General features: G+C 38.0%; 3 protein-coding genes and 1 long non-coding RNA gene across 6 annotated transcripts; 2 read left to right on the forward strand and 2 right to left on the reverse strand.

Annotated features, from left to right (window-relative positions):
• Nucleotides 1-1,411: 1,411 nt before the first annotated feature.
• Nucleotides 1,412-4,104, reverse strand: LOC117210473. The gene is made up of 3 exons (XR_004488110.1): nucleotides 3,790-4,104; nucleotides 2,087-2,193; nucleotides 1,412-1,588 (listed from the first exon to the last, which is right to left on the reverse strand). It is a non-coding gene; the product is annotated as an uncharacterized LOC117210473 (long non-coding RNA).
• A 4,129-nt stretch (nucleotides 4,105-8,233) lies between these two features.
• Nucleotides 8,234-15,663, forward strand: LOC117210470 (endocuticle structural glycoprotein SgAbd-1-like). 3 transcript variants are annotated; one of them, XM_033453523.1, is made up of 4 exons: nucleotides 8,234-8,366; nucleotides 13,132-13,265; nucleotides 14,581-14,858; nucleotides 15,253-15,663. In XM_033453523.1, exons 1-4 carry the CDS (start codon nucleotides 8,352-8,354, stop codon nucleotides 15,255-15,257), a joined length of 432 nt encoding a protein of 143 aa, XP_033309414.1. In that variant the 5' UTR covers nucleotides 8,234-8,351; the 3' UTR covers nucleotides 15,258-15,663. The 3 variants fall into 3 exon arrangements, with proteins under 3 accessions (XP_033309414.1, XP_033309413.1, XP_033309411.1); XM_033453522.1 differs by lacking the exon at nucleotides 8,234-8,366 and adding an exon at nucleotides 11,932-11,970; XM_033453520.1 differs by lacking the exon at nucleotides 8,234-8,366 and adding an exon at nucleotides 12,474-12,668.
• A 3,419-nt stretch (nucleotides 15,664-19,082) lies between these two features.
• Nucleotides 19,083-20,358, forward strand: LOC117210422 (endocuticle structural glycoprotein SgAbd-8-like). The gene is made up of 2 exons (XM_033453426.1): nucleotides 19,083-19,172; nucleotides 19,685-20,358. The coding sequence occupies exon 2, from the start codon at nucleotides 19,711-19,713 to the stop codon at nucleotides 20,107-20,109; it is 399 nt and encodes a 132-aa protein (XP_033309317.1). The 5' UTR covers nucleotides 19,083-19,172; nucleotides 19,685-19,710; the 3' UTR covers nucleotides 20,110-20,358.
• A 3,035-nt stretch (nucleotides 20,359-23,393) lies between these two features.
• LOC117210438 (endocuticle structural glycoprotein SgAbd-8-like) lies at nucleotides 23,394-26,062 on the reverse strand. Its single transcript, XM_033453454.1, has 2 exons — nucleotides 25,924-26,062; nucleotides 23,394-24,112 (listed from the first exon to the last, which is right to left on the reverse strand). The coding sequence occupies exons 1-2, from the start codon at nucleotides 25,936-25,938 to the stop codon at nucleotides 23,732-23,734; spliced, it is 396 nt and encodes a 131-aa protein (XP_033309345.1). The 5' UTR covers nucleotides 25,939-26,062; the 3' UTR covers nucleotides 23,394-23,731.
• Nucleotides 26,063-26,674: the final 612 nt, after the last annotated feature.

Raw genomic sequence — 26,674 nt, forward strand, 5'->3', positions numbered from 1 at the left:
GTGAAATTAGTGAATTAGCTAATAAGTGAAATTACTGGTATAGGTCAACCTCTATTTCTACGCGTATGATGAAACATTGCGTGGATATCGTAAAAATCGTTTGAGTAATTAATTATCACCATGCTGCACCGTATTTCTGCATTGGACATTACATAACAGTATTATATATCGAGTTTGGAATACAAATAACGAATTCTATTGATACAAATTTGCAACAACTTGTGTTGGTCTTATTGCTCTTCTTCTCCTCTCGTTTTATCTCTTCACATTTAGACATCGTCCTACGCTTAGACTAAAGTTATTAAATGTTTTATCTCTAAAATTATTAATTTTTTCTTCCATCGATCGCCATTCTATCGTCGATTGTACGGCAATTTTACGTCGACAATCAACTTGCAATTCGTAATATTCATTCGTAGAATTTCGCATATTTTATTACGAAAGTTACTATTATATAAGCAAATTTATCAGCATTGCTAATTTATACCTTGTCACTTGTAAAACTTCGCTGATGATACTAGTTCAATCGTGGAAAAAGATAATTTTATCGAAGCAAAATTAACTTTTTTCAAAATAATTGTACAAAAATCTCGTTATTACCTAAAAAGGTGATTCTCAAAAATTTCATTGCTCGTTTCATTAATTGCTCGTTTGTTTAATCGTTACTACGAATTCGCTTACTGCTCATCCCGTCTGTGAGTTACCGACATCGGTCAGCACATTTTGAAACGTGCTTTTTCGTAGCAATTTATGATTATTTAATTCGACGTTGAAGCAGTAAAGATTCACCTTCCCGACATCCCTTAAGCCTTAAGGCGTCGTATGGTAAAATCAGGTAAAATCGTGGCTGGTGAGTCGAGATGCAGCGGTAATCGCCAGGCTGTCGTTATTAAATGTGATTACGCAACTCGAAAAGTGGCTTCAAAGGACGCGCATTATGACACTATGGCACGTAGCCGTTTCTATGGGGCGCTACGTCATGCCTCGAGGTGTCTGCGTTTAGCATTACAGCTAATACGCCTGCGAACAGGGGCGTATTCAGACGGAATTCGATCCCGGAACACGGTGATCCTTTTTTTTTCTGTATCGCGATTATACCTCGCGGATAATAAAATCACTTTGCTAGGTTGGATACTATTGCGTCGTTTTTTATTTTCGTATAGGTTTTCCAGTAGAATTTGATACCGTAGATAGTTCCGGAGAGTTATAGTTTACACATATATAGTAGTTCATCAGAATTATAATTTTTAAGTTATTTTCAATATGTACAATATTTCATATGTATAATGTTATGTTATGTTATGTATGAAATGTTATGTGTAATGTTATGTTATGTTATGTATGTAATGTTATGTATAATGTTATGTTATGTTATGTTATGTATGTAATGTTATGTATAATGTTATGTTATGTTATGTATGTAATGTTATGTATAATGTTATGTTCAATATTTCATATTTTCAATATGAAAACTGTGTATTAATAACTTCTTTCTTCCAAATGATGGATTACGCAGTGTAGGTATGTGTTTGCTCCGGAAGTGGAGGCGTTTCAAATATTTGAAGGACGTCAAATTTTTTTAACGGAACTGTGGAATGGAACTTTTTCATATATCAATTAAAGTATCCCCTAATTTTGTATGGAAAACGTATATATAAAATACTTGTGTCCGAAAATTATTGGTTTAAAGTTTAACGATGTAAGAATTAACGTAGGACGGACAAGGTGCTAATTAACGTATATACATACAATGTATCCGTAACGTTACGAACGAAGAAGAACAAATAAACGATATGTTGTATCTATTTTACTAATAATTTTTAGATATACTTTACAAAGTGTAACGAGATAATCTTTCGAAATACATCGCATAGAATGAATTTAAATAAACGAAACGAAATAAAAATAATTAAATCTACCATAAGCCGAGAATTATTTGCGGATTTATAGTTATTAGTTAATGGCATTTTGTTCAAACAGAGATTAACGAAAGTATTATAAGAAATAATTGTTATTAATCCGCTCCTATCCGTCGATACTAGTACTTGCATGATGTATACGAAAGATCTATTCGTATATAACTTACCTGATCGTCTCATCTTCTCTCAGCTGACTCTACAGGCTATAGACAGCTGCATGATTTGTCCATACTTGCGTGTACAGTCTCGTTAGGCAGTTGCGCTTGATCGATACCTACTTTGAAATAGAAATGGAATGTAAATTGCACTTTTCGAATACGGGAAGATGGATTAAAATATCTCCAAGCGAAGAATGTAATATAGCCATTAAAGAAATTCTGTAGTCATATGATTGGGTAATATTACAAAATAATTACGAAGTGATGTAAAATGGATTTGAAAAATAATTATTTGTTTAAAAATATTCGTTTACAGAGGTGCTGCATACGCTTACTATATCTGTTATAATTTTGTTATATGAAACGAATTGAAAGAATTCACCACTTCCCTTTCTACGTGACCTAACATTTCAAAGCACATTATGACTTTTAATTAGTCTAACTCTGATTGTTAAACGCTACTGTGACCAAAGAGCCTTTGAGCGGATCATCCAATCGATGGAAGTTGCTTCTTTTGACTGTCATCGGCAGCAGACCGATGGGAATTAATGAAAAAGGAGCGCAAAAATTGAAATCACGAATGATTTGTTGCAACGAATTATTGCGATACAAGTTACCTATTGTCGAAAATATTCAGAGTCACGAGATATTAAGCGTCACACATAAATTTATTACTGCCTTTTCCTCTATAACATGTAACTTAAGCAGCATCAGCCTTCTTTTCGTCGTAGTTGGTAACCTAATCTTTCTAGGGTTGTTAGATAGAAGAATCTTCCCTCGCTTATGCGTCAACGGCCCGCGCCTCCTCTTTGTACCTGAGTTTCATCATCAATGATATCACGTATATTTCCTCTCTTTCTTTCTTAATATTCATTAACTTCTTTGCATTCGCAACTAAGATAACCGCCAAATATTTATTGACTAATTTCTTTACTTTTACGATCCCGATAATTGTGATATTAAATATACGTGTACATGTATTCTATATATCTAATGTACTATGATTCCTCCAAAAATTTCAAGATTAAATGAATAAATAAATACGTTTCACATTATCACCATTGTTTCTGATAGATGGATAGATAGGTCGAACATCAAAGGCGCATTCGCAGACTTCCCGAGCATCTACATGACACACCTTCTGTCACAATAGCGAGTATTTTTCTGACCTTTCAGTTGTCATTAAAAAGAAAGAAGAAGCTCGGCTGACGTGAAACGGAATTGCGGTTCGACTAGTTTCAAAGCAGCGGTCGACCGCCGCGAAGGACTGAAAACACTGGCATTTCAATCTTCAAACAGATATACTCTGTCTACCCTTCGTTCCCATTTGTTTCTCCAACGATTCAAGGAAAAGGTCCTACCATTCTATTAGGTCATCCCACAAGTAACGCTCTTTTTTTTAGAACTGAATTTAAAACGATAAGATAATACCAATACAAATAGCTATTAACTCTTAACGATCGGCAATTGCTGATCTGGATAGTGATTAATATTATCTGATTAGTGACTGGCATTATAATAATGTAATATAATATAATGCAAAATATTATTCCAAGTTATAGTCGCGATAAATAAAATGTACCGAAATATAAGAAATTCTTCATGCGTTTCCGTTTCTTTTGTTTTCTATAACGCAAGTGAGATGTATTAACAGCGAAGCTTCTCGATTTTCAAGGATTAATTGTTTATTTGCACTTAATATATGTACATACCGTAAAAATCGTATTGCTTATGAGGCGAGCTAATTTCGCTTTTCATCCTGAACAGTAGCGCACGGTATTGCGCGTCCTCGTTTGTCGCTCCGATGATTTCCACTCAAAAGACGTATACATTCCAGGAACCTAGTTGCGTCTAACAGCTGAATAGATGAACTTGTTACATTTATTAAGCGTACACGATTTCCCTAGTTCGTGGAAGCAGATTGTTTTCCAAAGGATCGTGCATACTGCACGACTACACTGTATAGTGTAGGACGTCGTGTCGCGCCACATGAATGACACGATGTAAATGTCGGTATATGGCCGTGGAATCCTACGAGAAAGGCTGGTACATTCGAGCCGAACATTAATAACAAATCAAGATCTCCGATCAGCATTAACGTCACAAATGAATTTCACCGAAAACCTCCACGCGATGATTTCGTACCGTACATATTTCAGTGACAAATTATGTAACGAATGCTCCCGTTTTGACCTTATGCGATCAACGTTGATCGCGCGTTGAATTTTTAAAAGCATAAAGTTGTACGACGAAGACAAGTGTGTAAGATATCAGCGAAACATGTATCTAACGAGAAATGAAAGTGATTGATCGTTGACTCTATCGAACAATTTAACGAACAACTTTGGTAGCTGCGATCGTTCCCGATTTAATTAAAACAGGAAAGATACGAGCAATAGAAATGGAAGATATAATTTGTTTTATTGTTTTCATTATTTAAAGTTTTGTATGATATTTTTAGCAACTTGTATTCAAAGATTTTTAAACAACAGCATAGCGGCGAAGTTTCACGTATACGCAGATTAAGAAAATCTCAATGTACTTACATAATAAACTATTACCATTTGAAAATATTAAACAAATTGTCTGTAGTTAAATAGCGCATGATAATTTCTCCTCTTTATTTTATAATTTATTTCGTGCTTGTTTTCTAAATCTGAAGTATGTTAGCGAAATGTCCATCGAATGATAATAAAATAAACACGATAATTGCTAAAATCTATTTACCAACGGCTTTGAAAATATATATTACAATATTTATATACACGTTATTAGCATTATCCGAGCATGTTAATTACCCATATAAAATGCCTGTACGAGGTAAGATGATTTTACATGTCGAGATAAGAGATACGAAAGCGGATACAAGTAAAATGCGCCTTTGTCGCGAGAGTCGATCCTCGAATCACTGAACGATATAACAGTGATTCATAATGCGAAGTCGTCGATGATTGCTAACGATATAAATAAAACAGTTAGTTAATCTCGTATTAGAATTTATTCTTTAAATTATGACGCAAAAGCTAATAAACTTTACATCGTTCAATTTAATCGCCTAATAATACAATATTGAACATAAAATCGGATTTTATATGTACATAAAAAATGTGGTATTACTACGACGTCATCAAACACGTAATATTTTACATTGTTCTCAATGTTCCGTCCCACGTTTCATTTCTATGCAAATAATTAACAAAGTAAAAGATTACACGAATGAAAAAGGTGTCTACAAAGTGAATTTCTTTTATTAAGAATTCGCTACAATTCCCAATCAAACAGGGCATTCGTACGATCATACCATATTCACCACGTTTACATATATCCATGGAACCGACAATTCGGTTCGTTATACTTGGATTCATGCGAATTCTAATAATTAAGTTACGAATCGATGGTCGAACCATTAATTTTCATGTTCGCAAAACAATATACCTAGTGTGTATGTACCTTTCTCTTGTTTCGTGGCGTACTGCCATGTAGATATGTTCATGCCTGCCGCAGGAAACGAAGACTAATAAAAATCCGTTGCGGTTAATCATTACGAGATCAAATCTATCACGTAACAAGAAATCGAAGAAGCATCATACAGATTACTCGTGCTATTCAAGGCGACGAAAAAAAAAACCGATGCACAGAATACGTGAAATTACATCTTAATAACATGCGGGTGGGGACTTTGATCTAAGATAACATGCGGCTATTTTTAAGATAAGAGTAAAGTTGTAATTTTTTAACTACAGACGTTGTTTACTTAAATTAATGCCGTTAATCACCGTGATTCTTGAAGGGAAATCAATCTCTATTAAAAGCATAATTAAAAGCGATATTACAGTTTTTAACGATATTAGGTAAATTTCTCATTATCCAAGCGTAATCGATCTTCTATCAGTTAGTATATTTTCGATTAACAAACAAATAAATAATTCGGCTACGTTTATCCAAATTTGCTTGATATTATTTAGAAAATATTGTTGTGTTAGATGTAATTTTCACTTCGCATAGAGAAAGAAGGAAGATTTGTATTTGGCAACTTATAAAGCAAGAAAAGTTACGATTCTATTAAAGGAAAAAGTATTTGTAATTATTATCGTATCTACTTGATGAGGCAAGAAAAACGATTATTGGCGAATTTATGAAAATTACGTTCAAATAGTCGTTGATGCATTATCGCCGATTGTAACTTACGCCGCAAATGTCAGGGTTAAGCAAAAGACCGTTGCATTAGAACACCGATATTCCAATATCGCGGGAAATTCTGGGTAATTTACTTTTTTTATTTCGTCCGAGTTTTGTTTCGGTATCGCGTGCTTGAAACGTTGCAAATATGTTAATAGTAGAGCTGATAGGTAGTTGTTAAATGTCAGCATGTACTTATTGAAAATATTTTATAATTAAGACGAAGAAACGGCAGAAGTAACAAGCTTCAAAGTGCAACGATAGGGAAAAGAGTTGCGTTGACCCTTTACATTGATTTCTGCCAATTTTTAAATCTCGTTGTCGTTAAAAGTCGCTTCGATTGATTGGGAGAAGGTTTCTAAATATTATTTTAAATCGGCGAAGTCTCAGAAAGAAGTTTTAATTCTGAGAATCTAGGTAGTAGATATAAATAGTTCTAGTGAAAAGACTACGTCGTTTCTACTTATTTAGATACTAAAAGACTTTCACTTGTTGGATTATCGAAGATTTTTGCTAAATAAATTCACTAAGGAAAAGAAGCCAAAATTCTGTTTTTTGAATATCATATTATTTCAAATATGCAATTTATTATGAAATGGATATTTTTATTAAAAAATTGCTAAATAAATTATAATAACAATTCGTTATTTTTTGCAACATTTTTAAACTCTTAATTACTATTCAAACATTAAAGTACGCTGTTATTCGTGTTAATTTTACTAAAAGCAATGACAAAGCGCGAACTCTATATCGAAATTGCTTTTAAAAGTAATCGAAATGAAATTAATATTGCGTCAGGTAAATGCAATGTTAATAAATGACGCTATATGTATATAACTCGTACATCTATACGTATAAACGTGTCATGAGCCGTGCGTGCAGAAACGATTCAAGGAAACGAAGATTTCCTCTTCTATAATCGCAGCTAACACAATTGTACGTGACCTAGACACTGCATCCCTTCATACATTCAATCATAGCCTGTTTTGTTCGACTTTATAAAAATTCTGAACAAATATCCGGTAGAACCTTGCAACAAATGGCAATTATCTTCCTACTTCTCTCGTATCTTTTGTATTTCTTGTTTGTATTTCTCTGTTATATTACTGCATTTCACAATTGATGCTATCGACGAAATTGAAATTGAAATTAAAATTCTGTGCTATGAATCATACACTCGGATTTGTTCATTGAAACATAGTTTTCACGGTAATTTTTTACCGTACGTTATTTAATTCTGAATTTTCACCTTCTGCCTTATTTCTTTATTGTTTCCAGTAATTACTTAAAATTTCGATTTCGTTTAATAACCTATTCTTTGTATTATACGTTTATACGGATTTATTACGGAGATACGCGTAAGTTTTATCACTTTTGAATAATGTTTCGTTTCTTATTTCGTTCATAAAATAATTTATTCTTTAATACATTTTTTTTTTTTTTTGATTGATAAAAAGATCTTTCATTTTAATTTTCGTCATTATATTTGACATCTTTTATTTAATTAATTTTACGGCTTGCTCCATACGCACAAAAAGTTTCTTCAATTTGCTTTCACATTTTAATGATCACCTTGTTTTGTCTGGTATTTAAATCCTTAAATGTTTCATCCGTAAATCATTTATCCGTAAAGCAACTTTTAAAAAATCTTTCGCCGATGTATAAGGCGACAGCCGTCACTTGATTTCTGGACCTCGTGTGTTTCTCGAAACGTCCGAAATTCTTGGACGCGCTGCTCTTCCGGAGGATGAGCGAAGAATAAATCCGCCATGAGGATGATATCATCCATAGTCACGAGTCATACAATGGATAATTTCGCTGTACCGAAATTAATAGACGGGCCATGGACCATCGTTGTACGTATCGAGCGTCAAGATAAAAAATTCCAATTCCTCGATTCATCCGAGCACATTTTTCCGAAGATGCACTGGTCAGAAGAAGTGCATTGTGAAGAGGGCAGGGATGACCCCTTTCACTGTACCACGTTGCTACGGTCGTGTATATAAAGAGGCGAAGCATCTGACGAAGAAGCACAAGTACCAACCCATCTGCATCCTAACCGCTTCATCGCCGGTGTCCGTGTGACAGAGAGATTATGTTCACTATCAAGGTAGGTACTCAGTCCGTAATACACGCGCCCGACAGTTGTCCGCGATACACGGTTTTCATACGGCGAGATAAGTCTTCTGACTTGAACGCCACCAACTTGGCCGTGAATTACCATCGGTGTTAGGTACACGGGTCGAAGCTTTGATTTACGTTGGCTATGGGGAAAAATTGGCTACTCTCGTTGGTAGCGTGTCCCTCGTCACGCATACATTTCCCGCGATCGGTGTGATACTCTAACGATAAGCACAGAGGAAGATCTATGGATATCGAGATATCGCTTAAACGTGGTTACAACTTGATTTCAAGTCACTGTTCGTTGTTACTTGTATCTATGAAATAACTATTACATATCCTTCTTTCATTCCTTTGTAGTTTGACAAGCCTGAAATAATATTCAAGTAGGTGTAGCAATCATTTTTTTCTTTCTTGATTATTTGGAATTTTGGACTTTACTTTCGACAGAATTACGCAATTATTCTTATTTTATTCTTGAAATACGTCGGCGATGTACATGCGAATAATCAATGTTGAATTAATAGGATTGATCAATGAACGAGTATTCCGTCATGAAATAGTTGTGCCAGCGATAAACAGGGTTATTTCAGAACAGAAGCAACGAACATTCGAAAACCCTTCGCGTTTATTCCGAATGATATAATATCGTATTTTGAATCGTATAATTTTTTGTAATTTTTTTTTGTTGTGTCGCCTTCCATTAACGCGATAATGACTCGCCATAACGCGTTGCTATCAAAATTATCTACGTATTGTGAAACAAAACACGAAGGACAAACACAGAACGCGCGTGTAACGAAACGGTTTTCTCAATCGATATATATTTCTAAAAAATAAAAGGGATAGAAAGCTTGAAACGCGACGGTACTAGTGGGATATGTACCTGTAACATCGAAGTTCCCGCGAAATTCGATATTCGTGTTATAAATGTTAATATTGTATATTTATATGGTAAGAATTGAGTTTGCTGATAACGAAAGCTCTTCCGCGTGTACCGATCCGATTAATTTTTATAATTCTTGAAATATTTCCTATTATATCGTACAATAACCACGGTAATACAATACCAATACACGCAACGTGGATCACATTTCTTACGTGCTCATTTTATTAATCTTTGTATTAATTTGTTCTTCATTTCGGTGATTGCAATTCTTCGTGCCGCGCAAATGGAATTGCACGTATACCTAAAATATTTTAATCGATACTGTTCTATTATAGAAATAACGAGACAAACAAATGGTCATTGACAAGCCTTAATATCTATGGTTTTCTATAGAAAAAAAAATACCGAGTCACGATATTTTCACGTTCGAAATATCCGCCGTTATCGAATTTTGAAACTTGAATTCATGTACGAATCTGGCTTATTGACAGAAGTCGTATCCTTTCGCTCCGTGTATGTAGCTTTCGAATTAGATAGGTGTTACATCAGGATAACTTTAAAGCCGATTACTTGCTCGTGCGACTTTGATACTGTCGTTATGTCACTTATATACGGATACGACTTTTCTCTTTTGTTCGTATAGCAGTGTCTTCGTCGCATCGCTGTTGCCTTATTAGCATCGAGCTAAAGATATTTTTACATACATTGTCAGGAATATTCTACGCACAGGTATTCCACTCGAAACATTTTTTCGTAACAGAATCGTCCTTCCTTTTCATTTACTCAACAAATTGTAGAAATTGTACATAACATATGTACGCAACGATAGTTGAAACGAACCTGTTAATCGAATTGAGCTGAAAATATATTTTATTAATAGAACTCGTAGTCAAACATGTACAAATAATACTCTGCGAATGATACGAAAAATATTCATACTCGGCAAGTTAAGCTCGTTATTCTTCTCTTACGCTGCATGCGTATCTTTTTTTTCAAATCAACGATTCGTTCTCGATGCAGGATTTAAAAGGAGGCGTTCGAAGATCTTCATTAGCAATCGCTGTTGCGATTGCATACAATCAAAATTAACGGAATTCGAACGAGGGAACAGAGGACAGGCGTGAAATTAAGAATAGAATTATCATAACAATTACGAACGACGAACGACTAGCACGATTGCGTCACGTTACACTCGTGTCGACACCTTTTTCTTCGAGGTAGGACAATTGCGATGGAATAAAGCATGACACCAACGAACATCCCGAATACTTTCGTGTACGCGTGCACACACGCGTGCGTTCCAATTGTGTCATTTCTCGCGCCACTTTGCCATTTAACTGGGCCAGGTAATACGCTCAACAAACGGGTATCGAACAATGAAAGGAATATTATTCATAGTTTTTATGAAAAAAAAACAATCGCCGCTATTCTAACTAAAATCTTTTGTATCTTATGTACGTTTTCCACGTTGACGATAAAATTTCTCGCGAGTCTCAATAGTGAAAAATCGTTCTTCCGCATTATCGAGGTTACAAATGATTGCTTATTGCAGTCGTGACAAGAAAATAATAGCTAATTTCGAAGGCGACTTAACTAGTTTTAATATGCGCATATACATACACACACACATTTATATATGTATAATGTATAGATAACTATACGAACGACTACCAAGTAAGTAAAGTATGAAACAAAGTATCAACGAAAAAGCAGAAAAAGTAATGCAAAGTAGTATTATTTGTAAGTTTTGAATAGCTAAAATTGATTAGAAAGAAACAATAGATTCTCGTTATTCTCGTTGTTTTTTATTGTTTATCGTAAAACACAACTTCCAAAAGAAAAAGAAGGGAAAGAAAATGTAAGGGAAAATGTTCGATGAAAAACAAGGAATAAAATTCGACAGACAGATATATGCATCCGTATCAAAAACATCGATTGCATATAAAAGTAAATACGAAAAAGGTACCACCGTCGAAGATCAAAAATGGTTTTGAATTAGTTTTTCGATTCGAAATCCAATACCAATATCGTTACTGCACAACTACGACGGATGGCGGAGCGATGGCGGAGCGAAATTGACAATCAACGAACGTATCGAAACGCGTCGGTGCACCTCTCAGACAGGGTCCCCTCGGTGATCGTTTGACCTTATGAATGAGAAGAAGAAGCGCCTTCGCGTCTCTCCGGTTCTTTCATAATCCGTGTGATTGCACGTTACGCGGCGCATCATTACCGCCACTGGTAATTCCTCCTTCATTCCGCGCGACACTTGTGAAACTTTCCACGCCTTGTCATTTTCGCTACTGAACCGCGTAACAACGGGGTCCGGTGCAATTAACATTTCAAGTAGCGATTCGTTCGTATCGAGATCTTTCTATCGCGCGCCGTGATAAGGGATCGCGAGCGAAAAACGGCCGATATCGATCGAGAGAAAGAGAGGAAAATCAAGACAGGCTACGTCCGCTTGTACACTCCGGCATACCTCTTCGATTTCCTTCCTTGTCCTCTCCCCCTTGGTGACTGGCTTCGCTTGGCCTTCCGCGCGTTCCATTGTCTACGCGGTGAACACGACACGTAGGAAGCGATCGCTTGTTTCAGCTCGGTCATACGGTCAAGGAGAATCGAAATATCGATTACATTGTTACGAGAATGAAATCTCGTCTTGGATAGCGTTTCATTGATGTGGCGCTGTTGCTCGGGATTGGTAATTAGAAACGCGTTATGGACTGGAATAAGAGCCACGAGTCCGTAATTCGATCTTCGATCGTGCTGGACGACTAGCATCTTGTCATTTGTCGGCGTCATTCACGAGTGGAAGTTTAAACAGTCGCAGACGGACGTCGGCAAAAATTTCTGTATTTCGCGAAACAATTTTGTGAAAGTTCGTCGGATCGTACGTTTAACAGTGAATAGAAGTGAAAATGTTTCATCGTGTTCGAAGACCGGTATAGAGTGCGATCTATGAAGATGGCCGTGCATACTTGTAGAAGACAAGAGTCAACGATGAAAAGCGATCCGATCGGGCTGACATTTAATTCGCGAATTTTTCCTCGAGCAGATTCACGGTTGACGGAATTCTTGAATGAAATTACACGTTCCACGGTCGTGCGGAGAAAAACGGGCACATTACACGGGTACCGCTTTCGTCCTGCCATTACGTTGTATTTCATAATGTCATTTGCAACTGATGTAACCGCGTCGTGCAGTCTCTAGACATTATCGTCTTCGCTTGCCCTTTGCAGCCGCACCACACAGTGCCACGCCATCGTCGCCAAGCGCTACTTTCACGAATTCTATGAATATTTGAACGAAAGGTTTTACAAATGGTGTTAGCGATCGGCATTTCTCATGGTCTACGGATTTCCCAGGCGCTACCCCACTTTGCCAGTCACGAGAGACAATGCAAGTTAAAAACTCGTATTCCAATTAAACTTAATTGGTGCGAATCCCATTTCGACGCCAATTCAAGAACGACGCTCACTCGATCGCGCTTATTTACGATGGCTTTGTTGTAATGTACACCGTGTAACGTGTAACGCGAGTGCTCGTAATACGATTATTCATCGAATTAAGACAATTGCAGGTTGTAGATTTGTATATTCCGTTCGTAGCGTGGTCAGTGTAGCTGCGATCACTTTGCTTCGCAATTATTTTTTCACAAAACAGCCTTTATTTTTTCACAAAACAGCCTTTATTCTTGCCTCTTTTTACAAAATTCATATTTTGAGTAGATGCGACGCTTCCTTTTCTATCGATACAGCGATTAACTACATATTCCTTCTTTGTCCGATTATTTTATATGTATATATATATACAAGTTCTTCGAAATTGAAAAATATATTAACGAGAAACATGATTGTTTCAGGCGTTAGTGGCGGTCGTACTTTGTACGACGGCGATATTAGCTCTTCCTCAACGACCTAGCGGAGGCGCTGACAAAGATGCGATAATTACATCTCAGCAGCTCGAAGTCAACTTTGACGGCACTTACGTCAATAAGTAAGTTCATGGGAGAACATCATCGAAAGAAGTAGTTTGTTGCAACTGATTTCTTACAAAAAGGTTTACAACTAACGGCAAACTTACCTCGTCGTTTTATTTCTTAATGTAGGACACTAGTTTTACAGAAGAAAAGTAGGTCAGGGCAACGCAGGAAATATAGAAAGGTGTAGCATCTGTATAAGAGAAATTATATAGTAGGTTTTTAATTTAAATGAGACGATATTTTTTGCTTTCTACAAACAAATACGCAACATGTAAATATAATAAATGAAATTTTCTTAGGTATATTTCTTTTTAGAAATTTAAGTTTCAACTTCATTAACATATTTTGTATAAGATAAATGTCGTGTGCCGTTTCTTAAAACTTAAAGGATTTCATACGAAGTTAGCTTCTATTTTTTCGAGAGAATTTCATACCAGACCAGTTGCATGGATTACAAACGATCAACTTGCGGAAAGCGTGAAGAAAATCGAGTTCAAAGTTGAATTGTCCGCCGGACACTTTGCCATGTAACGAGTCAAGACAAGACCTTTGATCATTACTAGAACGCGAACGTGTAACGAACAAAGTAATCACAGACGTCGAAGACAATAGACGGAGGATAACAGGTATTTGAGTCCAATGGCACTGGTTTATTCACACGATTCGCATTGTCGCCAATTGCAATCTCTATTTTGCATAAATACGTAGCTATCCATAGGTAGGAGTGACTGGCTACCGAGCTGAATGTTTTTCTTTCAATTAGAATGCTGTGTCTCTTTCTTTTTTTTAACGCCGTTGGATTCTTGATATGATAATTATTATCGATTACTCTCATGCATCTTTATACTCAAGATCGATGAATTCGATAAAAAAAAACCTCAGCTTCTCTTTATCGAATTCGTTCAATTTGTCAAATTCGTTCGTTCAAAATTCGATTAAGATATTTTGCTGAATAAATTTTTTATTTCAACGATTTTCTACTCAACATTCATATATGTTATTCGTTAGTCGGATATGTAAATAACATTATATTTACACAAGCGTTTGATAAAATAATTAAAGCGTCATTCTTTAAAATGTCGTAAACGAATACCGCCCAAGTTATGAAAGTTTAAAGTGTCTCTTTGGAAGAGTGTTTTAGCGTTACGTCAGCGTTGTATTTAGCTTCGCTCGACGTCTGGACGCGGCATCAGTACAGCATCGGTATCGTGTTAATGAAGCTAAATGTAGTACCGATGAAACATTAATCTGCTGTTCCGAAAGGACGTAGCCTTCGCTGCAGACATTAAGCAGCGTGAAGCGTTAATCAAACTACAAATTATTGTTCAGCTTCGAGACAAGCAACGGAATCAGTCACCAAGAATCAGGACAACCTAAACAAGTAGACAACGAGACACCAGTTGTTTCGCAAGGCTCTGATTCTTACACGGCGCCGGATGGTCAGCAAGTCAGTATCACGTACGTGGCGGACGAGAATGGCTTCCAAGTGCAAGGATCTCACATCCCCACGGCACCACCGATACCGCCAGAGATTCAAAGGGCGCTCGAGTGGAACGCGGCTCACCCAGAAGAAGACGACGGTGGTCAGCCACGACCACCTGGCCGAGGTACGTCTTCTTTTCCTACCCTAATGATTAACGACGCTTTTACGTTCTCCGGTTAAATTGTTCGTTTTCGCTGGCAACGAGTCTGTACGATCGATTTTCACATTTTACATTCGCTTCGAATTTGTACGTTGCGTAGTTCATTTATTTCTTTGAATGTCGATTTTACAGCAAAAAGCATTTCTTATCCTTTGGAATGTTTTTACATTTTCTACTTTACTAGCATATGATTGTATTATATATCATGGCCGAACTTCGTAATCGAATGAAATAAATCGTAACGATACGTGGACTAAAATGAAATTTCTCGGTGATAGTATACGCAGTGACGTACGGCTATAACAGTCAAAATATATGTTTTCCAACGATCGAGTCTAACAGGTTTCTCGTCCCGTAGGTTAATCAGCCCAACTATACCTCAAACGTGACCTGATTTCGAGCCAGCTTGCCATGGACAGAACCGACCCTGAGCCTTCGATGCGACCATAAAAATAAATATAGTGTGGTATATTAATCTAGGATTATACATAACAGAAAAAAATAAGGCGCGAGCCAGCCGGTATATAATAACTGTATACTTCGAGATTCTTTATCTTACCTGTATAGATGAAAGTAATGCGCACTGTTCAGCAGTTTACGACAGGATCGTGCCGATGCGCGCACGCTGCTTTCACAAACGTAAAACGCGAAAAAACGACGACGCCACCGCAGCTGCGAAGACGCGTATCGAGCGTCGATAGTACATAATAATATACGTATACTTTAACTTGTGATTTTTGTATATAAATAAAAACGTTTTGCCGAAGAATCTTCTGTCTGTCTGTCTGACTGTCACACTTTCCCTTTCTCCTTCTCTTGAAGCGTGTTACGGCCCTCGTTTATACGTATTAAACGGCCTGCATCGTCACATCGTGCGGTGATAATTAATCCAGATTATCACGAAAACAATTAATCGGTCTGAATTATTGTATCTTGGCAACTTCTACAGGTAGTTTTTATACAATTTTATTGCGTGTTTTCAAATTGTATAGTAAACGGAAATAAAACGTGTAAAATAGTTAAATCGCTGTAAAATATGAGAAATAAAAAGGAAAAGAAGACAACAAAGCCTAGTTATACGTAATTTTACACTATCGTTATATCTAATTGAAGAAACACGTACATCGAATAAATTTTTATATAATATTTTGCTGTGACTTGGCTCCGAAAGCGATAACATACTATAAATTATAAATCTCTCGTAGTGATATTATTCTAAATTTTATAGTCACGTACCTTTTCTCGTTATGTACTTGAAAATTGAAAAAAAATAGGAAAATTATTTCAAATTTTCTTCTCATATTTAAAGTTAATTGCTACGTAAGATTTAATAGTTCCCAATCATCGCCCCAAATTTTACAGTAGCACGCTCGTTTTACATCATTTCAGAGCCGCGAGTTACGAAAGTCAGGCGTAATTTTGCTTCTTGCCCAGGAGTAAAACACGGGAATTATCACGGGAAGAAAATGTTATCGTTCGAAGGGTATCGATTACAAGACAGCGGGCATGTCGAAACTCTGCGGCAAACGCGATGGAAGCTTCAACGAAGATCCGAAGCAGTAACTTTGTGAAAGGTAGCGAAAGACATTGTCGATGCCATTAATGGTACAAGCTATTAATTAATTACAGTAACAACTTTGAACGCGTGTCAATGCTTATATCAATTAGTTATTGTTAGGAACCTAAATGAAATTATATAACAGCGTATACCTGGTAGAACCGAAATAGCGAGTTTGTAAAATCTTCCGTTAACTTTGGGAGAGAGCAACGATCGCATAAATACGAGTTATTCGTGCCGGAGACATGTTGTCCTCCAAACTCGATTTAAAATTATAAATCATAAGTCTTCTTCGTAGAATTAATCATCTTATCCTTCAAATATTTCTAGCTTGTTACGTTCGAAGCAACACATCCTCACTTTTGCTAATATCTTTTAGTGGAATTCCTAATTCTAGCTCATCGAGAATTCTTTTCTCCCTAGGTCCTCGTGTAATTTAGGTTTGTCAGAAGTTTCGAAAGACCGCTTGAAACCGCTCGAAGCACGCAAACTGATAGTTAGAATGAGAAAGGTCGTGAAACAATTACAAAATTTCTAATAACCATGGTTGAACCGTGACTCATTCGACATTGACCCATCGTTGCCTCACAGACTTGGAGAAAAAGAAAAAAAGAAACACGTATTTCTTAAATCTTCTTCTTTCCTTCTACAAGTTACGCGGTCTCTAAAGTGCTTCGAATATTTAAATAAAGAGATGACTAATTGCACTTGTCGCAATGAAAAGTCCCGGGTAGTGCTGTCGGACAGTATAATACCTTGTACGAAATATTCAAAAGCCACTGTTTCCGCTCATTAGAATTGTGCTTTCTCTGACAGATCATTTTTTAAAAGAACCAGTCCACGGTGTGCGTAACATCACTGTAAATCACGAGATTAATTATTTTCAAGTATGTATCATTGTTTGTTGAGACACGCTTCTTAAACTTTCGTTGTTGCTAAAATCTCATTCTTTTTTCTCACAAGTATACCTTTACCAAATATGCCTTTCTTTTATAAAAAATGTTTCTACATCCAGGTTCGTTCCGAACCATTACGTAGGCGTACCGTTGCTAAAAAATTAACGGTCGACGAAGTCAGATATATATCGTTATGACGTAATACTCCTCTTTCGAATCTGGAGGTAGCTGACAGCGAGTATTTGTCAAAACGTAACAGCATTATCGATACGATTGATAACGTCAATAACAATACGTCAATAACGAGGAAAGTGTCATATAGCATACTGTACTTTATTTTACTATAGGGCAAACCTGTATTTATTAGATACTTTTATAACGAGCAAGAAACAAAGAAAGAGAAAAAAGAAAATAGAACTAACAAATTGCGTTTTAGTACTTGAAATAAGAATAAAACGAAAGCTCTATTTTCCCCGATTTTGCAGCTCTGCAATGGGTAAAACCGTATACACTGTACGGTATTGGCGATTAAAGTAAATTAACAACGATAAAATCGAAAATAGTTAAGTTCTTCTGTTCTGTTCTACAGTTTTCGAGCGCCCCTCTATTACACCCTATACGTACACTGTACTCAACTTTGTTGCAAGTGCCCCGCAACATATTCTTCCTGATAAGCACATATACCATCTAGCTTGATTCTTTTCTTCGACAACTTTTGTTTCTTAGCTGTTGCTAATTCTTATAAATTCGAAATAAATGTCCTTCTCTCCCTTCTTGATGTAGCGAGTAATTCATTTTTGTATTCAGACTCCGAATCTTCTCCGAGACACATGAAGATAACCTTCTGTTTATAATGTTACAAGAAAAACGTAAACATAAAAGTACCACGTTGTCTTTCCTTGTCGTTCGTACGACGAGTTTTGCAAGATGAAAATTAAAATATCTTTTAAACTGATCATTTTTCGACCCAAATCGAAGTACCTCGATACTTTTTTGCAGGGAATTAAAAAACGTTACATTGGCATTGAAGCCTCTTTAAAGACGAATATAAAGAGAAATCAAGATATCCTGTTAAGTTTGGCCCATGAAGTCAAACAACTTTCATTTGAAACACTTTTTGCTACTTCTCGTACTTCGATACTCTTAGCGTATACATTTAAAACTGACATACGTATATGTATCGTACGATCGGAAAGCGAGGGTTTTTTGTTTTTTCAAGCTAGTCCAACGCATAAATTTTTACTTTTGTATTGTATAAAAACAAGCGAGATAAAAGGAAACATGGAAACGTGAAAACAGGCATCTGTTTTGTTCGTATATTGCGTAAGAAAACATGAAACTGGTCGTTCATAAAAGTAATAGGGGATACATAAACAACAAATAAACTACATAAAAGTGACTTCTCACGCTCTTTAAAGAGAAGAGACGCGAACTCGTTGACACGGTGCTTATGCGCGTTGTCCAATCTCCTCGAAGGAAGCTCCAGAAGTAAACACAAGTTCCAAGCAATTTGTATATTTATAGCAAGTGTGTATCCACGGTAACGGTTACTATAATTGACGATCTAGGCGTGGATTGATTGCAGGTTGCCCGTGCCATAACCCAGCCGGGAAGGTTTTCTTTATTACGCGATACCGGTCATACGAAGGCTGAACCGGTATCACCGAGTGACATTTGACGGAAAATGTCGGTGATAGCGGAGAGTATTTCAAACTATAAAAGGTGCATGCGATAGATGTGCACTCGCCAGTAGGGTTTTGCACGCGCTATCTGGAAATTCAGAAACCGAGGTTGGACGATCGCGTGGACACCGTCAATAACCAAGTATGATCGATAGATAGACTTTCGATCGTTATCTTAGCGCGCACACGTTCCATCGATTACCGATTAACAGGCGTATCGTTGCGACTACTTACGCCACATTTCAACGCTTAACTTAATCATCACGTTCGTAAAACGACTTAATTGAATTAACCGGCCTAAACGGATAACTACTTCGTTACTTAGATTTATGATCGGACACTTGTCACGGTTTTAACGAGATACGCGATAATTAACCGGTACGAAAGTATAATACGTAATACAGATAGAATTACGCGTATCTACTCGTCGGGGATACAGTGCATATGAAAAAGATCAACATATAGCTGTTCATATATACGTCATCGTTTATTTTCTAATTTTAGTGAATTTTAGTACGTTTTTTTATTAATTTTTTAATTAATTTTAATTAAAATTCCAATAAATAGAATTCGGACGAACAAAGCTCTGCTGTTGAGTCAAGTTAGAATAATATACCTTAACACGTTACGATTACACGTAATGACTTTTTTCAGACATTTTTCCACCCGTTACTTGCATCATGCACTTCCGGACAATTTGCCTGCTGAATGTGGTAGTTATGGCGCTAGCCGCGGACAAACCGATCGCCATCGTCAGTCAAAGTCAAGATATCAGTCCGGATGGAAGTTTTTACTCGAAATGGGAAACCGCTAATGGCATTGCCGTCGAGGAAGAGGGTGTTTTGAAGAATCGTGGTCAAAAGGACGCGGAAGCCGAAGAAGTTCGCGGCTCGGCCTCGTGGACCGCGCCGGATGGTACGAAAATCAACCTCGGCTGGTTAGCTAACGAAAACGGTGCCACATTTCAAGGGCCGCATCTGCCAACGCCACCACCCACGCAACCGATACCCGTTCTCATACAGCGTGCCCTCGACTGGATAGCCGCACATCCCTCCAAAGACGCGAAAAACGGATTGTAGTTTTCCGTTATGTTTCGTTCTCAAAAGGACAGTATCGCGCGAAGAAGTCGACCGCGTGCTTTTTTCTCCGAATGATTTAAAGAATTTGACTTTATGTACGTACGTCTCTCTGGAAATGTGAATTCTCTTGCCTGGAATTCACCGAATTACGCTATCCGTGTGTAAATTGTTCGAAGAGTATGCGACGAAGAAAAGCATTTCGTAAGAACTAAGATGTAAAACCTTTAGATTAAACGTATTGTAGATCGATGAACCGACGTTATTAATTGATCGCCATAATATATTCGTACCTCGCTATCGATTAATTAAAAGATTGCTTTGTAAATAACCTAAGTAATATAGTACTTTTACAGTCGATTTATATTACAATAAAGTCGTTTGTGCTCGCGCGACGAGTATTCAACGGTAATGAAGAAATAAATCGTGTTCGTGTAAAATTAAGTGGAAAATGGACTAAAAATATAAAAGATAATCGAACAAGATGATCTATCGTTGTTACTTAATTCCATTTAAATGAAACACTTTGACAAAAATATGGCAGTAAAATCCATACGCTGCAATTAACAACATTCCGAATTATAATGCTAGCTCGGTGTACGATAAATGACGAACTGAAAAGAAAAAGGCGAACGTCGGTCCTGCGAATTGTCGTGGCACTGGAATCTCGGCGAAACAACACGCGGATTTCGTAGGCGATCTATTTGCAAGCAAAATAGCTCGCGACAGGTGCAACGCGATAACACGGAAGTCGAGGTCGAAGGTTGCCGTTGCGGCGAAGGAGACAGAGAAATATGGCATAAGTGTCAGAGTACGAAAGTTGCTCGTTGCAGCACCTGCATCGCTGCTGTCAACGATGTTGTCCTCGTTCGTTTGGATTACACACGCCTTGGTAGACGCAGAAAACCGTTTAACCGTGTAAATAGCACGCGCCCATCGTTACGCCTATTTACGGATTATTTCGTTAAATTGTTTGCGCTAGCATGGCGACAATGAAAATAATATAGACTCATGCGCGTTGTAATACGAAAATGTCATTCGGTCGAAGTGTAATAAGTGGTGTCCATTTCTTCTTACGTCTTATGTACTGTGGTTACAGCGACAAAAGTACAGTAGGTACACTAGCGTTTATAAGTATTTGAACATTTGATTCGTTTCGATCAAAAGGTTGATATTGTTGTCATGTTTTCAGCGTTATAAGAAAACGCCTCTCCATCGTTAATATTTTATCACTTGCCATAATTCCTAATTAAAATTAATCGACGACTAAATAAGTAGCAATAAATTGAAACTTGATACAAAGAAGGCAAGGGTGAAAAGAAGATAATTCATGTCGGAAGAGATACTTATGAGGAGAAGGAGAATAAATGCTATCTTTATCAAATTTTGTCTCGAAACGAAAGATATAGAAATAATTTATGTATCCATCGACAAGTAATAAAATATCATCCAATGCTATCGAACTGCATTATGCTATAGATGGCAAAATGTCCTGTTGCATTTATTAGAAAATCTTGATTTCCTAACGATGCAAACGGTAGATTCGGTGAAAAGTTTCTTAGTATACCCGACACTAAAGTTTAATAGACTTTGAATATATAAAGTTTATTAGCTCGAACTTAGTGATATTCTAAGATATCGTAAATGAAGCTGATTATTCGATATCATGAAGGAAGATATGAAAATATATTCGGTAATTCATCTTTGTTTAAGACGTGATTTATGACTCTTGACACGTACTCTAATGATGCCCTCGGAAAGCTATCGTATATACTAAAGATAAAAGTTTCACCGATGGTTTTGCATAGATGACAGAAGTTGGAACGGCCAAGCATTATGTAATTCCATTGTAAACGTGGAACATATCTCAGGTATACTAAAATAGAAGTGTATAACGCTGTCGTTCGTGAAAGTTCAACGAAAGTTTCAGACACAATCGATAATCCTTCGTCGCGTCATCGAAGAGACGTTGACACACGAGACTGATATAAGACGATTCGTTGAGAAAGTTTGGCGTTACGTCTGGCTAATTGACTAACACGTGTTTAGATCAAGTCAGCAATTAGTAATAATTAAGATCGTTCCATGACATTTCACGTCTATCAAACTTGACGAAATTTAAGAAAATAGAGAACGAAATATGTTATTTATGCTAATGCTATTTGCGAAATATGCTAATGTTATTTTATTGTTCTTCCTATTTTTTAACATTTTATATTTATAATATCGTACCGTTGATTTAAATGAAACGACGCGAACGCGTTAAGAGAACAAATACCGATACAAGCATATAGAATAGTATTCTGTTCATAAAAATGTTGATTCTTATCAATTCTACTACTACTATGTTGGTTGAACTTTGCGTGGGATATAATTCTTAAGTTACGACAATTTGCTGTTTCATTTGCAAGGGAATGCAACAAAAGGCAAACGAGACCGCGTTATCCACAAGACCGTCGTCTTCGAATAAATTACCGGAGGACGTCCTTTATGTCCGCGGTATCGCGATTGATTAACGATGTCGAGGCAATTCTACAGCGAGCACGTGCTTAAAACGTTGTACTACGTCGCGTCGTGCTGAAACTTTCTATCGTAAATCAGCGCGTACCTTAGAGAGCACGGATCAAACGAGAACGAATCAAATTCCTCGAAGAAACTACGCTCCTCTTTCAGATTGCGCTCGGAATTTGTATTTTGTATTTACGATTGCAGTGCCGCGGGATTATTTCGTCGAAACGAGCCGGCGCTGATATGAATAATTGGAGCGGAATCGTAAATGATGACAAGGAAGTGTCAACAGAGAAGAGAATTTCGCGTGCATTTACAACGTGACTCTGTAGTTGCAGGCTGCACCCGTAGCTGACCCGTTCTGTCCTAGCCTTTCCTAAAGCGACTGTAAACTAGCCTTAATTCAATCTGCGTTTACATTCGATCCAGCTAACAGTTCCGGCCAAAGTGGACAAATTCGGGGCCAAAGAATAAATACTGTTTTGATACAAAGTTACGATTGAAGTTAACGTTGACAGTTCGACAAGTTTGTTTTGCCAAGCGGAGAAGCAAATTGTCGTCAAATTTTCAAGCTGCGTCCGGTAAGCGAGACGTCTCGGCAATCAGAGAAACGTTTCGTACAACTTGACGCAATAACGTAGGTAACGTTAGTCGTTTCTATTTTGTAATAATCTTGGTTAACGTAAAAATCAGTCTCGATATCACTGTATCATTCTCGTATACGTAATGTACGGGAATAAAAATACGTAAATACGACAGGCAAAGAGATAAGACGAGGGTGTGTGTTGAATTGCAACATTTATTTCGTATGCATCGTAATGTGTACGTACCTGGCAACGATTGTGTACATGTTCGCTGCCCGTGGTACATACTCGCGTCTGCATGTGTTACAATACACGATACATATATAATACGATATAATATATCGATATACAATACACATATACGTCCGTAAAAGTATACAATAAATATTTACAACAGATTGAACCAGAGTAGTACGCGTTTCGTTAGAGCTTGGACTGCAAGAGGTGACGACGGGGCGATTCATCGTAATTCACGTTAGAAGAAAATTGAACGTAGCTCGTTTTGAGATCACTGACGGTACACGTCTCATCCTTTATACCTGATTCTGGTCCTCCTTGCTTGGGTGCGCCGCTATCCATTCGAGCGCCTTTTGAATGAGCGGCGGTATTTCTGGTGTAGTGGGTAGGTGAGCGCCCTGTGGTTGGAAACCTTCCTCGTTCGCAACATACGTCAACGAGATTTGTTGACCGTCGTCGCTCGGATAACTGAAGCTACCCTGAGCGTTCATCGCCTCGTTCTCTTGGCCAGCGTTCTCCAGATGACCCTCCTCTTGCGCTTTGATCCCATTGCCGGACTCGTAGCTCCATTTGTACGAGCCGTCCGGATTTGGACCCTCTTGACTTTGGCTGACAATTGGTATCACGTCCTCCGCTGGGGCAGCTGCCACGCAGCTTGCCAGTGCGATCACGACTACCTGAACATCCGAAAAACAGAAATAAGTCGCGACTTTGCCTTTATCGTTCTCGACGTCGCCTAACATCGAGTCGTCAGATCGCGCCGTATTGTTCTTCGATTCTCTTCTCTTATCTTCTATTTCGAACAGTACGATAAATCGCACGTTCCGACGTTTTCGCGTTGGAGCACTACTCGGAACAAGGAAACCGACTTTTGTTATTTCCAAATCGAATCTATACGGTTTCAGTAGAGCGAATGCAATATCTGATTCGACCAACACGCTATCAACTTGCGTACATTTACGTTGCCCCAATTTGAACAAAATTACGAAACAACATTCGAACGTCCCGCGCGAATCACTCTCTAGCTCGCAAATGACGCGTCTAGCTTTAGCACCTGCATCGAACCGGCAGACACGCATTTAATTGAAGCGATTTCAAAGTTTGCTCGAGTCCTTAACGCAATGATGGTCGTTATAGCTGAGCGGTAAAACAAACGCGACACGCAATTTCGCGTAAAGACGTCAGGACAAATGGATCGGGGTGGAATGCTGTCGTGAACGAGCGCGCCTATGTATACATATACTCGCTCAGTGTTTACGTTATTGCGTTTAAACACCTATAAATTACGTCGCGAAAGATCGATTTTCACGTAATTACGAGCCGGTGAAGCGCGATTTAAACGGTAGAACGGATCACGTATCGATTCGAGAAATCGATTGCGAGATTACCCGTCGTTTGATCCGGCCGTGTGCACTACGAGTGGCTCGTATTGTCGAAAACAGCGGGAAGCTTGCCGCAGTAGTGATACCGTTTCGAGTCAGCCACTACTCGAATGGTAGTATGACGTTTATTAAGTCAGACGTAGTCGCCGGCGTTTCGTAACTGTTCGAACGTTTATCGCGTTAATAACATTTTCTGCTATCGATACCTTTCCGCGTAAACATCGAAGCTGCTAACTGTTTACATAATTAGAGAAATATACAGGGTGGTTGGTAACTGGCGGTACAAGCGTAAAGGGGGTGATTCTATGCGAAAAAAGAGGTCGAAAATATAGAACAAAAATTTTCCGTTTGAGGCTTTGTTTTCGAGAAAATCGACTTTGAATTTTCGCTCGGTACGCGTGCACTTTATCACGTCTCGTTATAACGGATCTCACTGTAGATCGTTGTCTCGATGGAAAGATTAAAAAAAAAAATTTTTATTCTACATTTTCGACTTCTTTTTTCGCATAGAATCACCCCCTTTCCGCTTTTACCACCAATTACCAACCACCCTGTATAAGCAAAGATTAATCGAAACTGCTTTCGAGTTGATAACGAACATATAACGAAACAAGTAGAATATTACCTATAACAAGAATACTAAAGGATTAATCGCGTGCCAAGAACGTACGTGTTTATCTACATTGTGCGGTGAGTTACAAAATTTCGATCGACTATCCAACGAGATAATTTAGAGATCTTGAAGCCCGAGACGGATATACACCAAGCGCACACGATCCTTGTTAAAACTGCAGGCCTCTCTACATTCCACCCTACTCACCTCTCGACCATTCGTCTCGTTAGACTTGCGTAGGAAATCGCAATACGTCCCCGAATCGAGCGAATCAAACGGCACAGGCAACGCGTATCACAATATCCCGGAATGTATCACGCACAGAAACGAAAAAATCGTGGTCTCGACGGATCACTCGACGAATCTCTGTGGATCAGAGAGCTCACTATGACGACGTTCCGATTGGTCCGGATTTTCGTTTCCGCGAGTTTCACCCTAGGTTTCCTCGTCCCGAGATCTTTCCGCTGGCGATTTTTCTCTTAATTACGCTTACCAGTGACGTATACATGCTGCAGCAGTAATCGCTGATGGGCAAGTGTTTATCAAGCCCCGCAGCGCTCGTCGTATATATACCCCTGGAGGCATCACCAATACGATCGTTTGGCCAAGTAACGATAGCCACCGTGCACCTAGGAGGACGCACATGGGACACGACGACACGGCGACAGACAGAGAGGCACGATCGAGACGAACAGAGAGGGAACGATAGTGACACAGAGGTAGAGGTACCTTAAGAGGGGTTACACGGATCCTCGTTTAACGCGCGCGCGATACGCGTTCGTGTGTATCTATGCGAGGAAACGTACAGGGACAGCAACACATTGTACATCACCTGGAGAGAGATTACCTTGCCGGGGATCAGCATGTCACATTACGCTAAATGTCATCGGGTCCCCGTTAAAGGATGCTTGCTCAATTGTCATAATTTCTTTAACGACGCGCCACCATGCCATCGAGGCCCTTTAGGTCGACGTTTGTCAGACGAGTTCGAGGGTTGACTTGCCATCTATCGATTCGCGTCAAACCGATTCGGACAGGGTTACGAGTTGGTAACCGAGACGCGTAATAGAAGACGAGAGCTCTAATAGGAGTACGTTGAATAATGATTTATATCGGCTTTGTCTTATATCGAGATAATTTGCCATAGTCGAGCCGGAAATCGTGCAGCTTAAGATTCGATCGTACAATTTGATGCTGTACGACTAACGAGTAACAACGATAACTGTCCGAAGATACTGATGTAT

The sequence above is a fragment of the Bombus bifarius genome, unplaced genomic scaffold (assembly GCF_011952205.1).
Source record: "Bombus bifarius isolate JDL3187 unplaced genomic scaffold, Bbif_JDL3187 scf7180000008203, whole genome shotgun sequence".
NCBI lineage: Eukaryota > Metazoa > Arthropoda > Insecta > Hymenoptera > Apidae > Bombus > Bombus bifarius.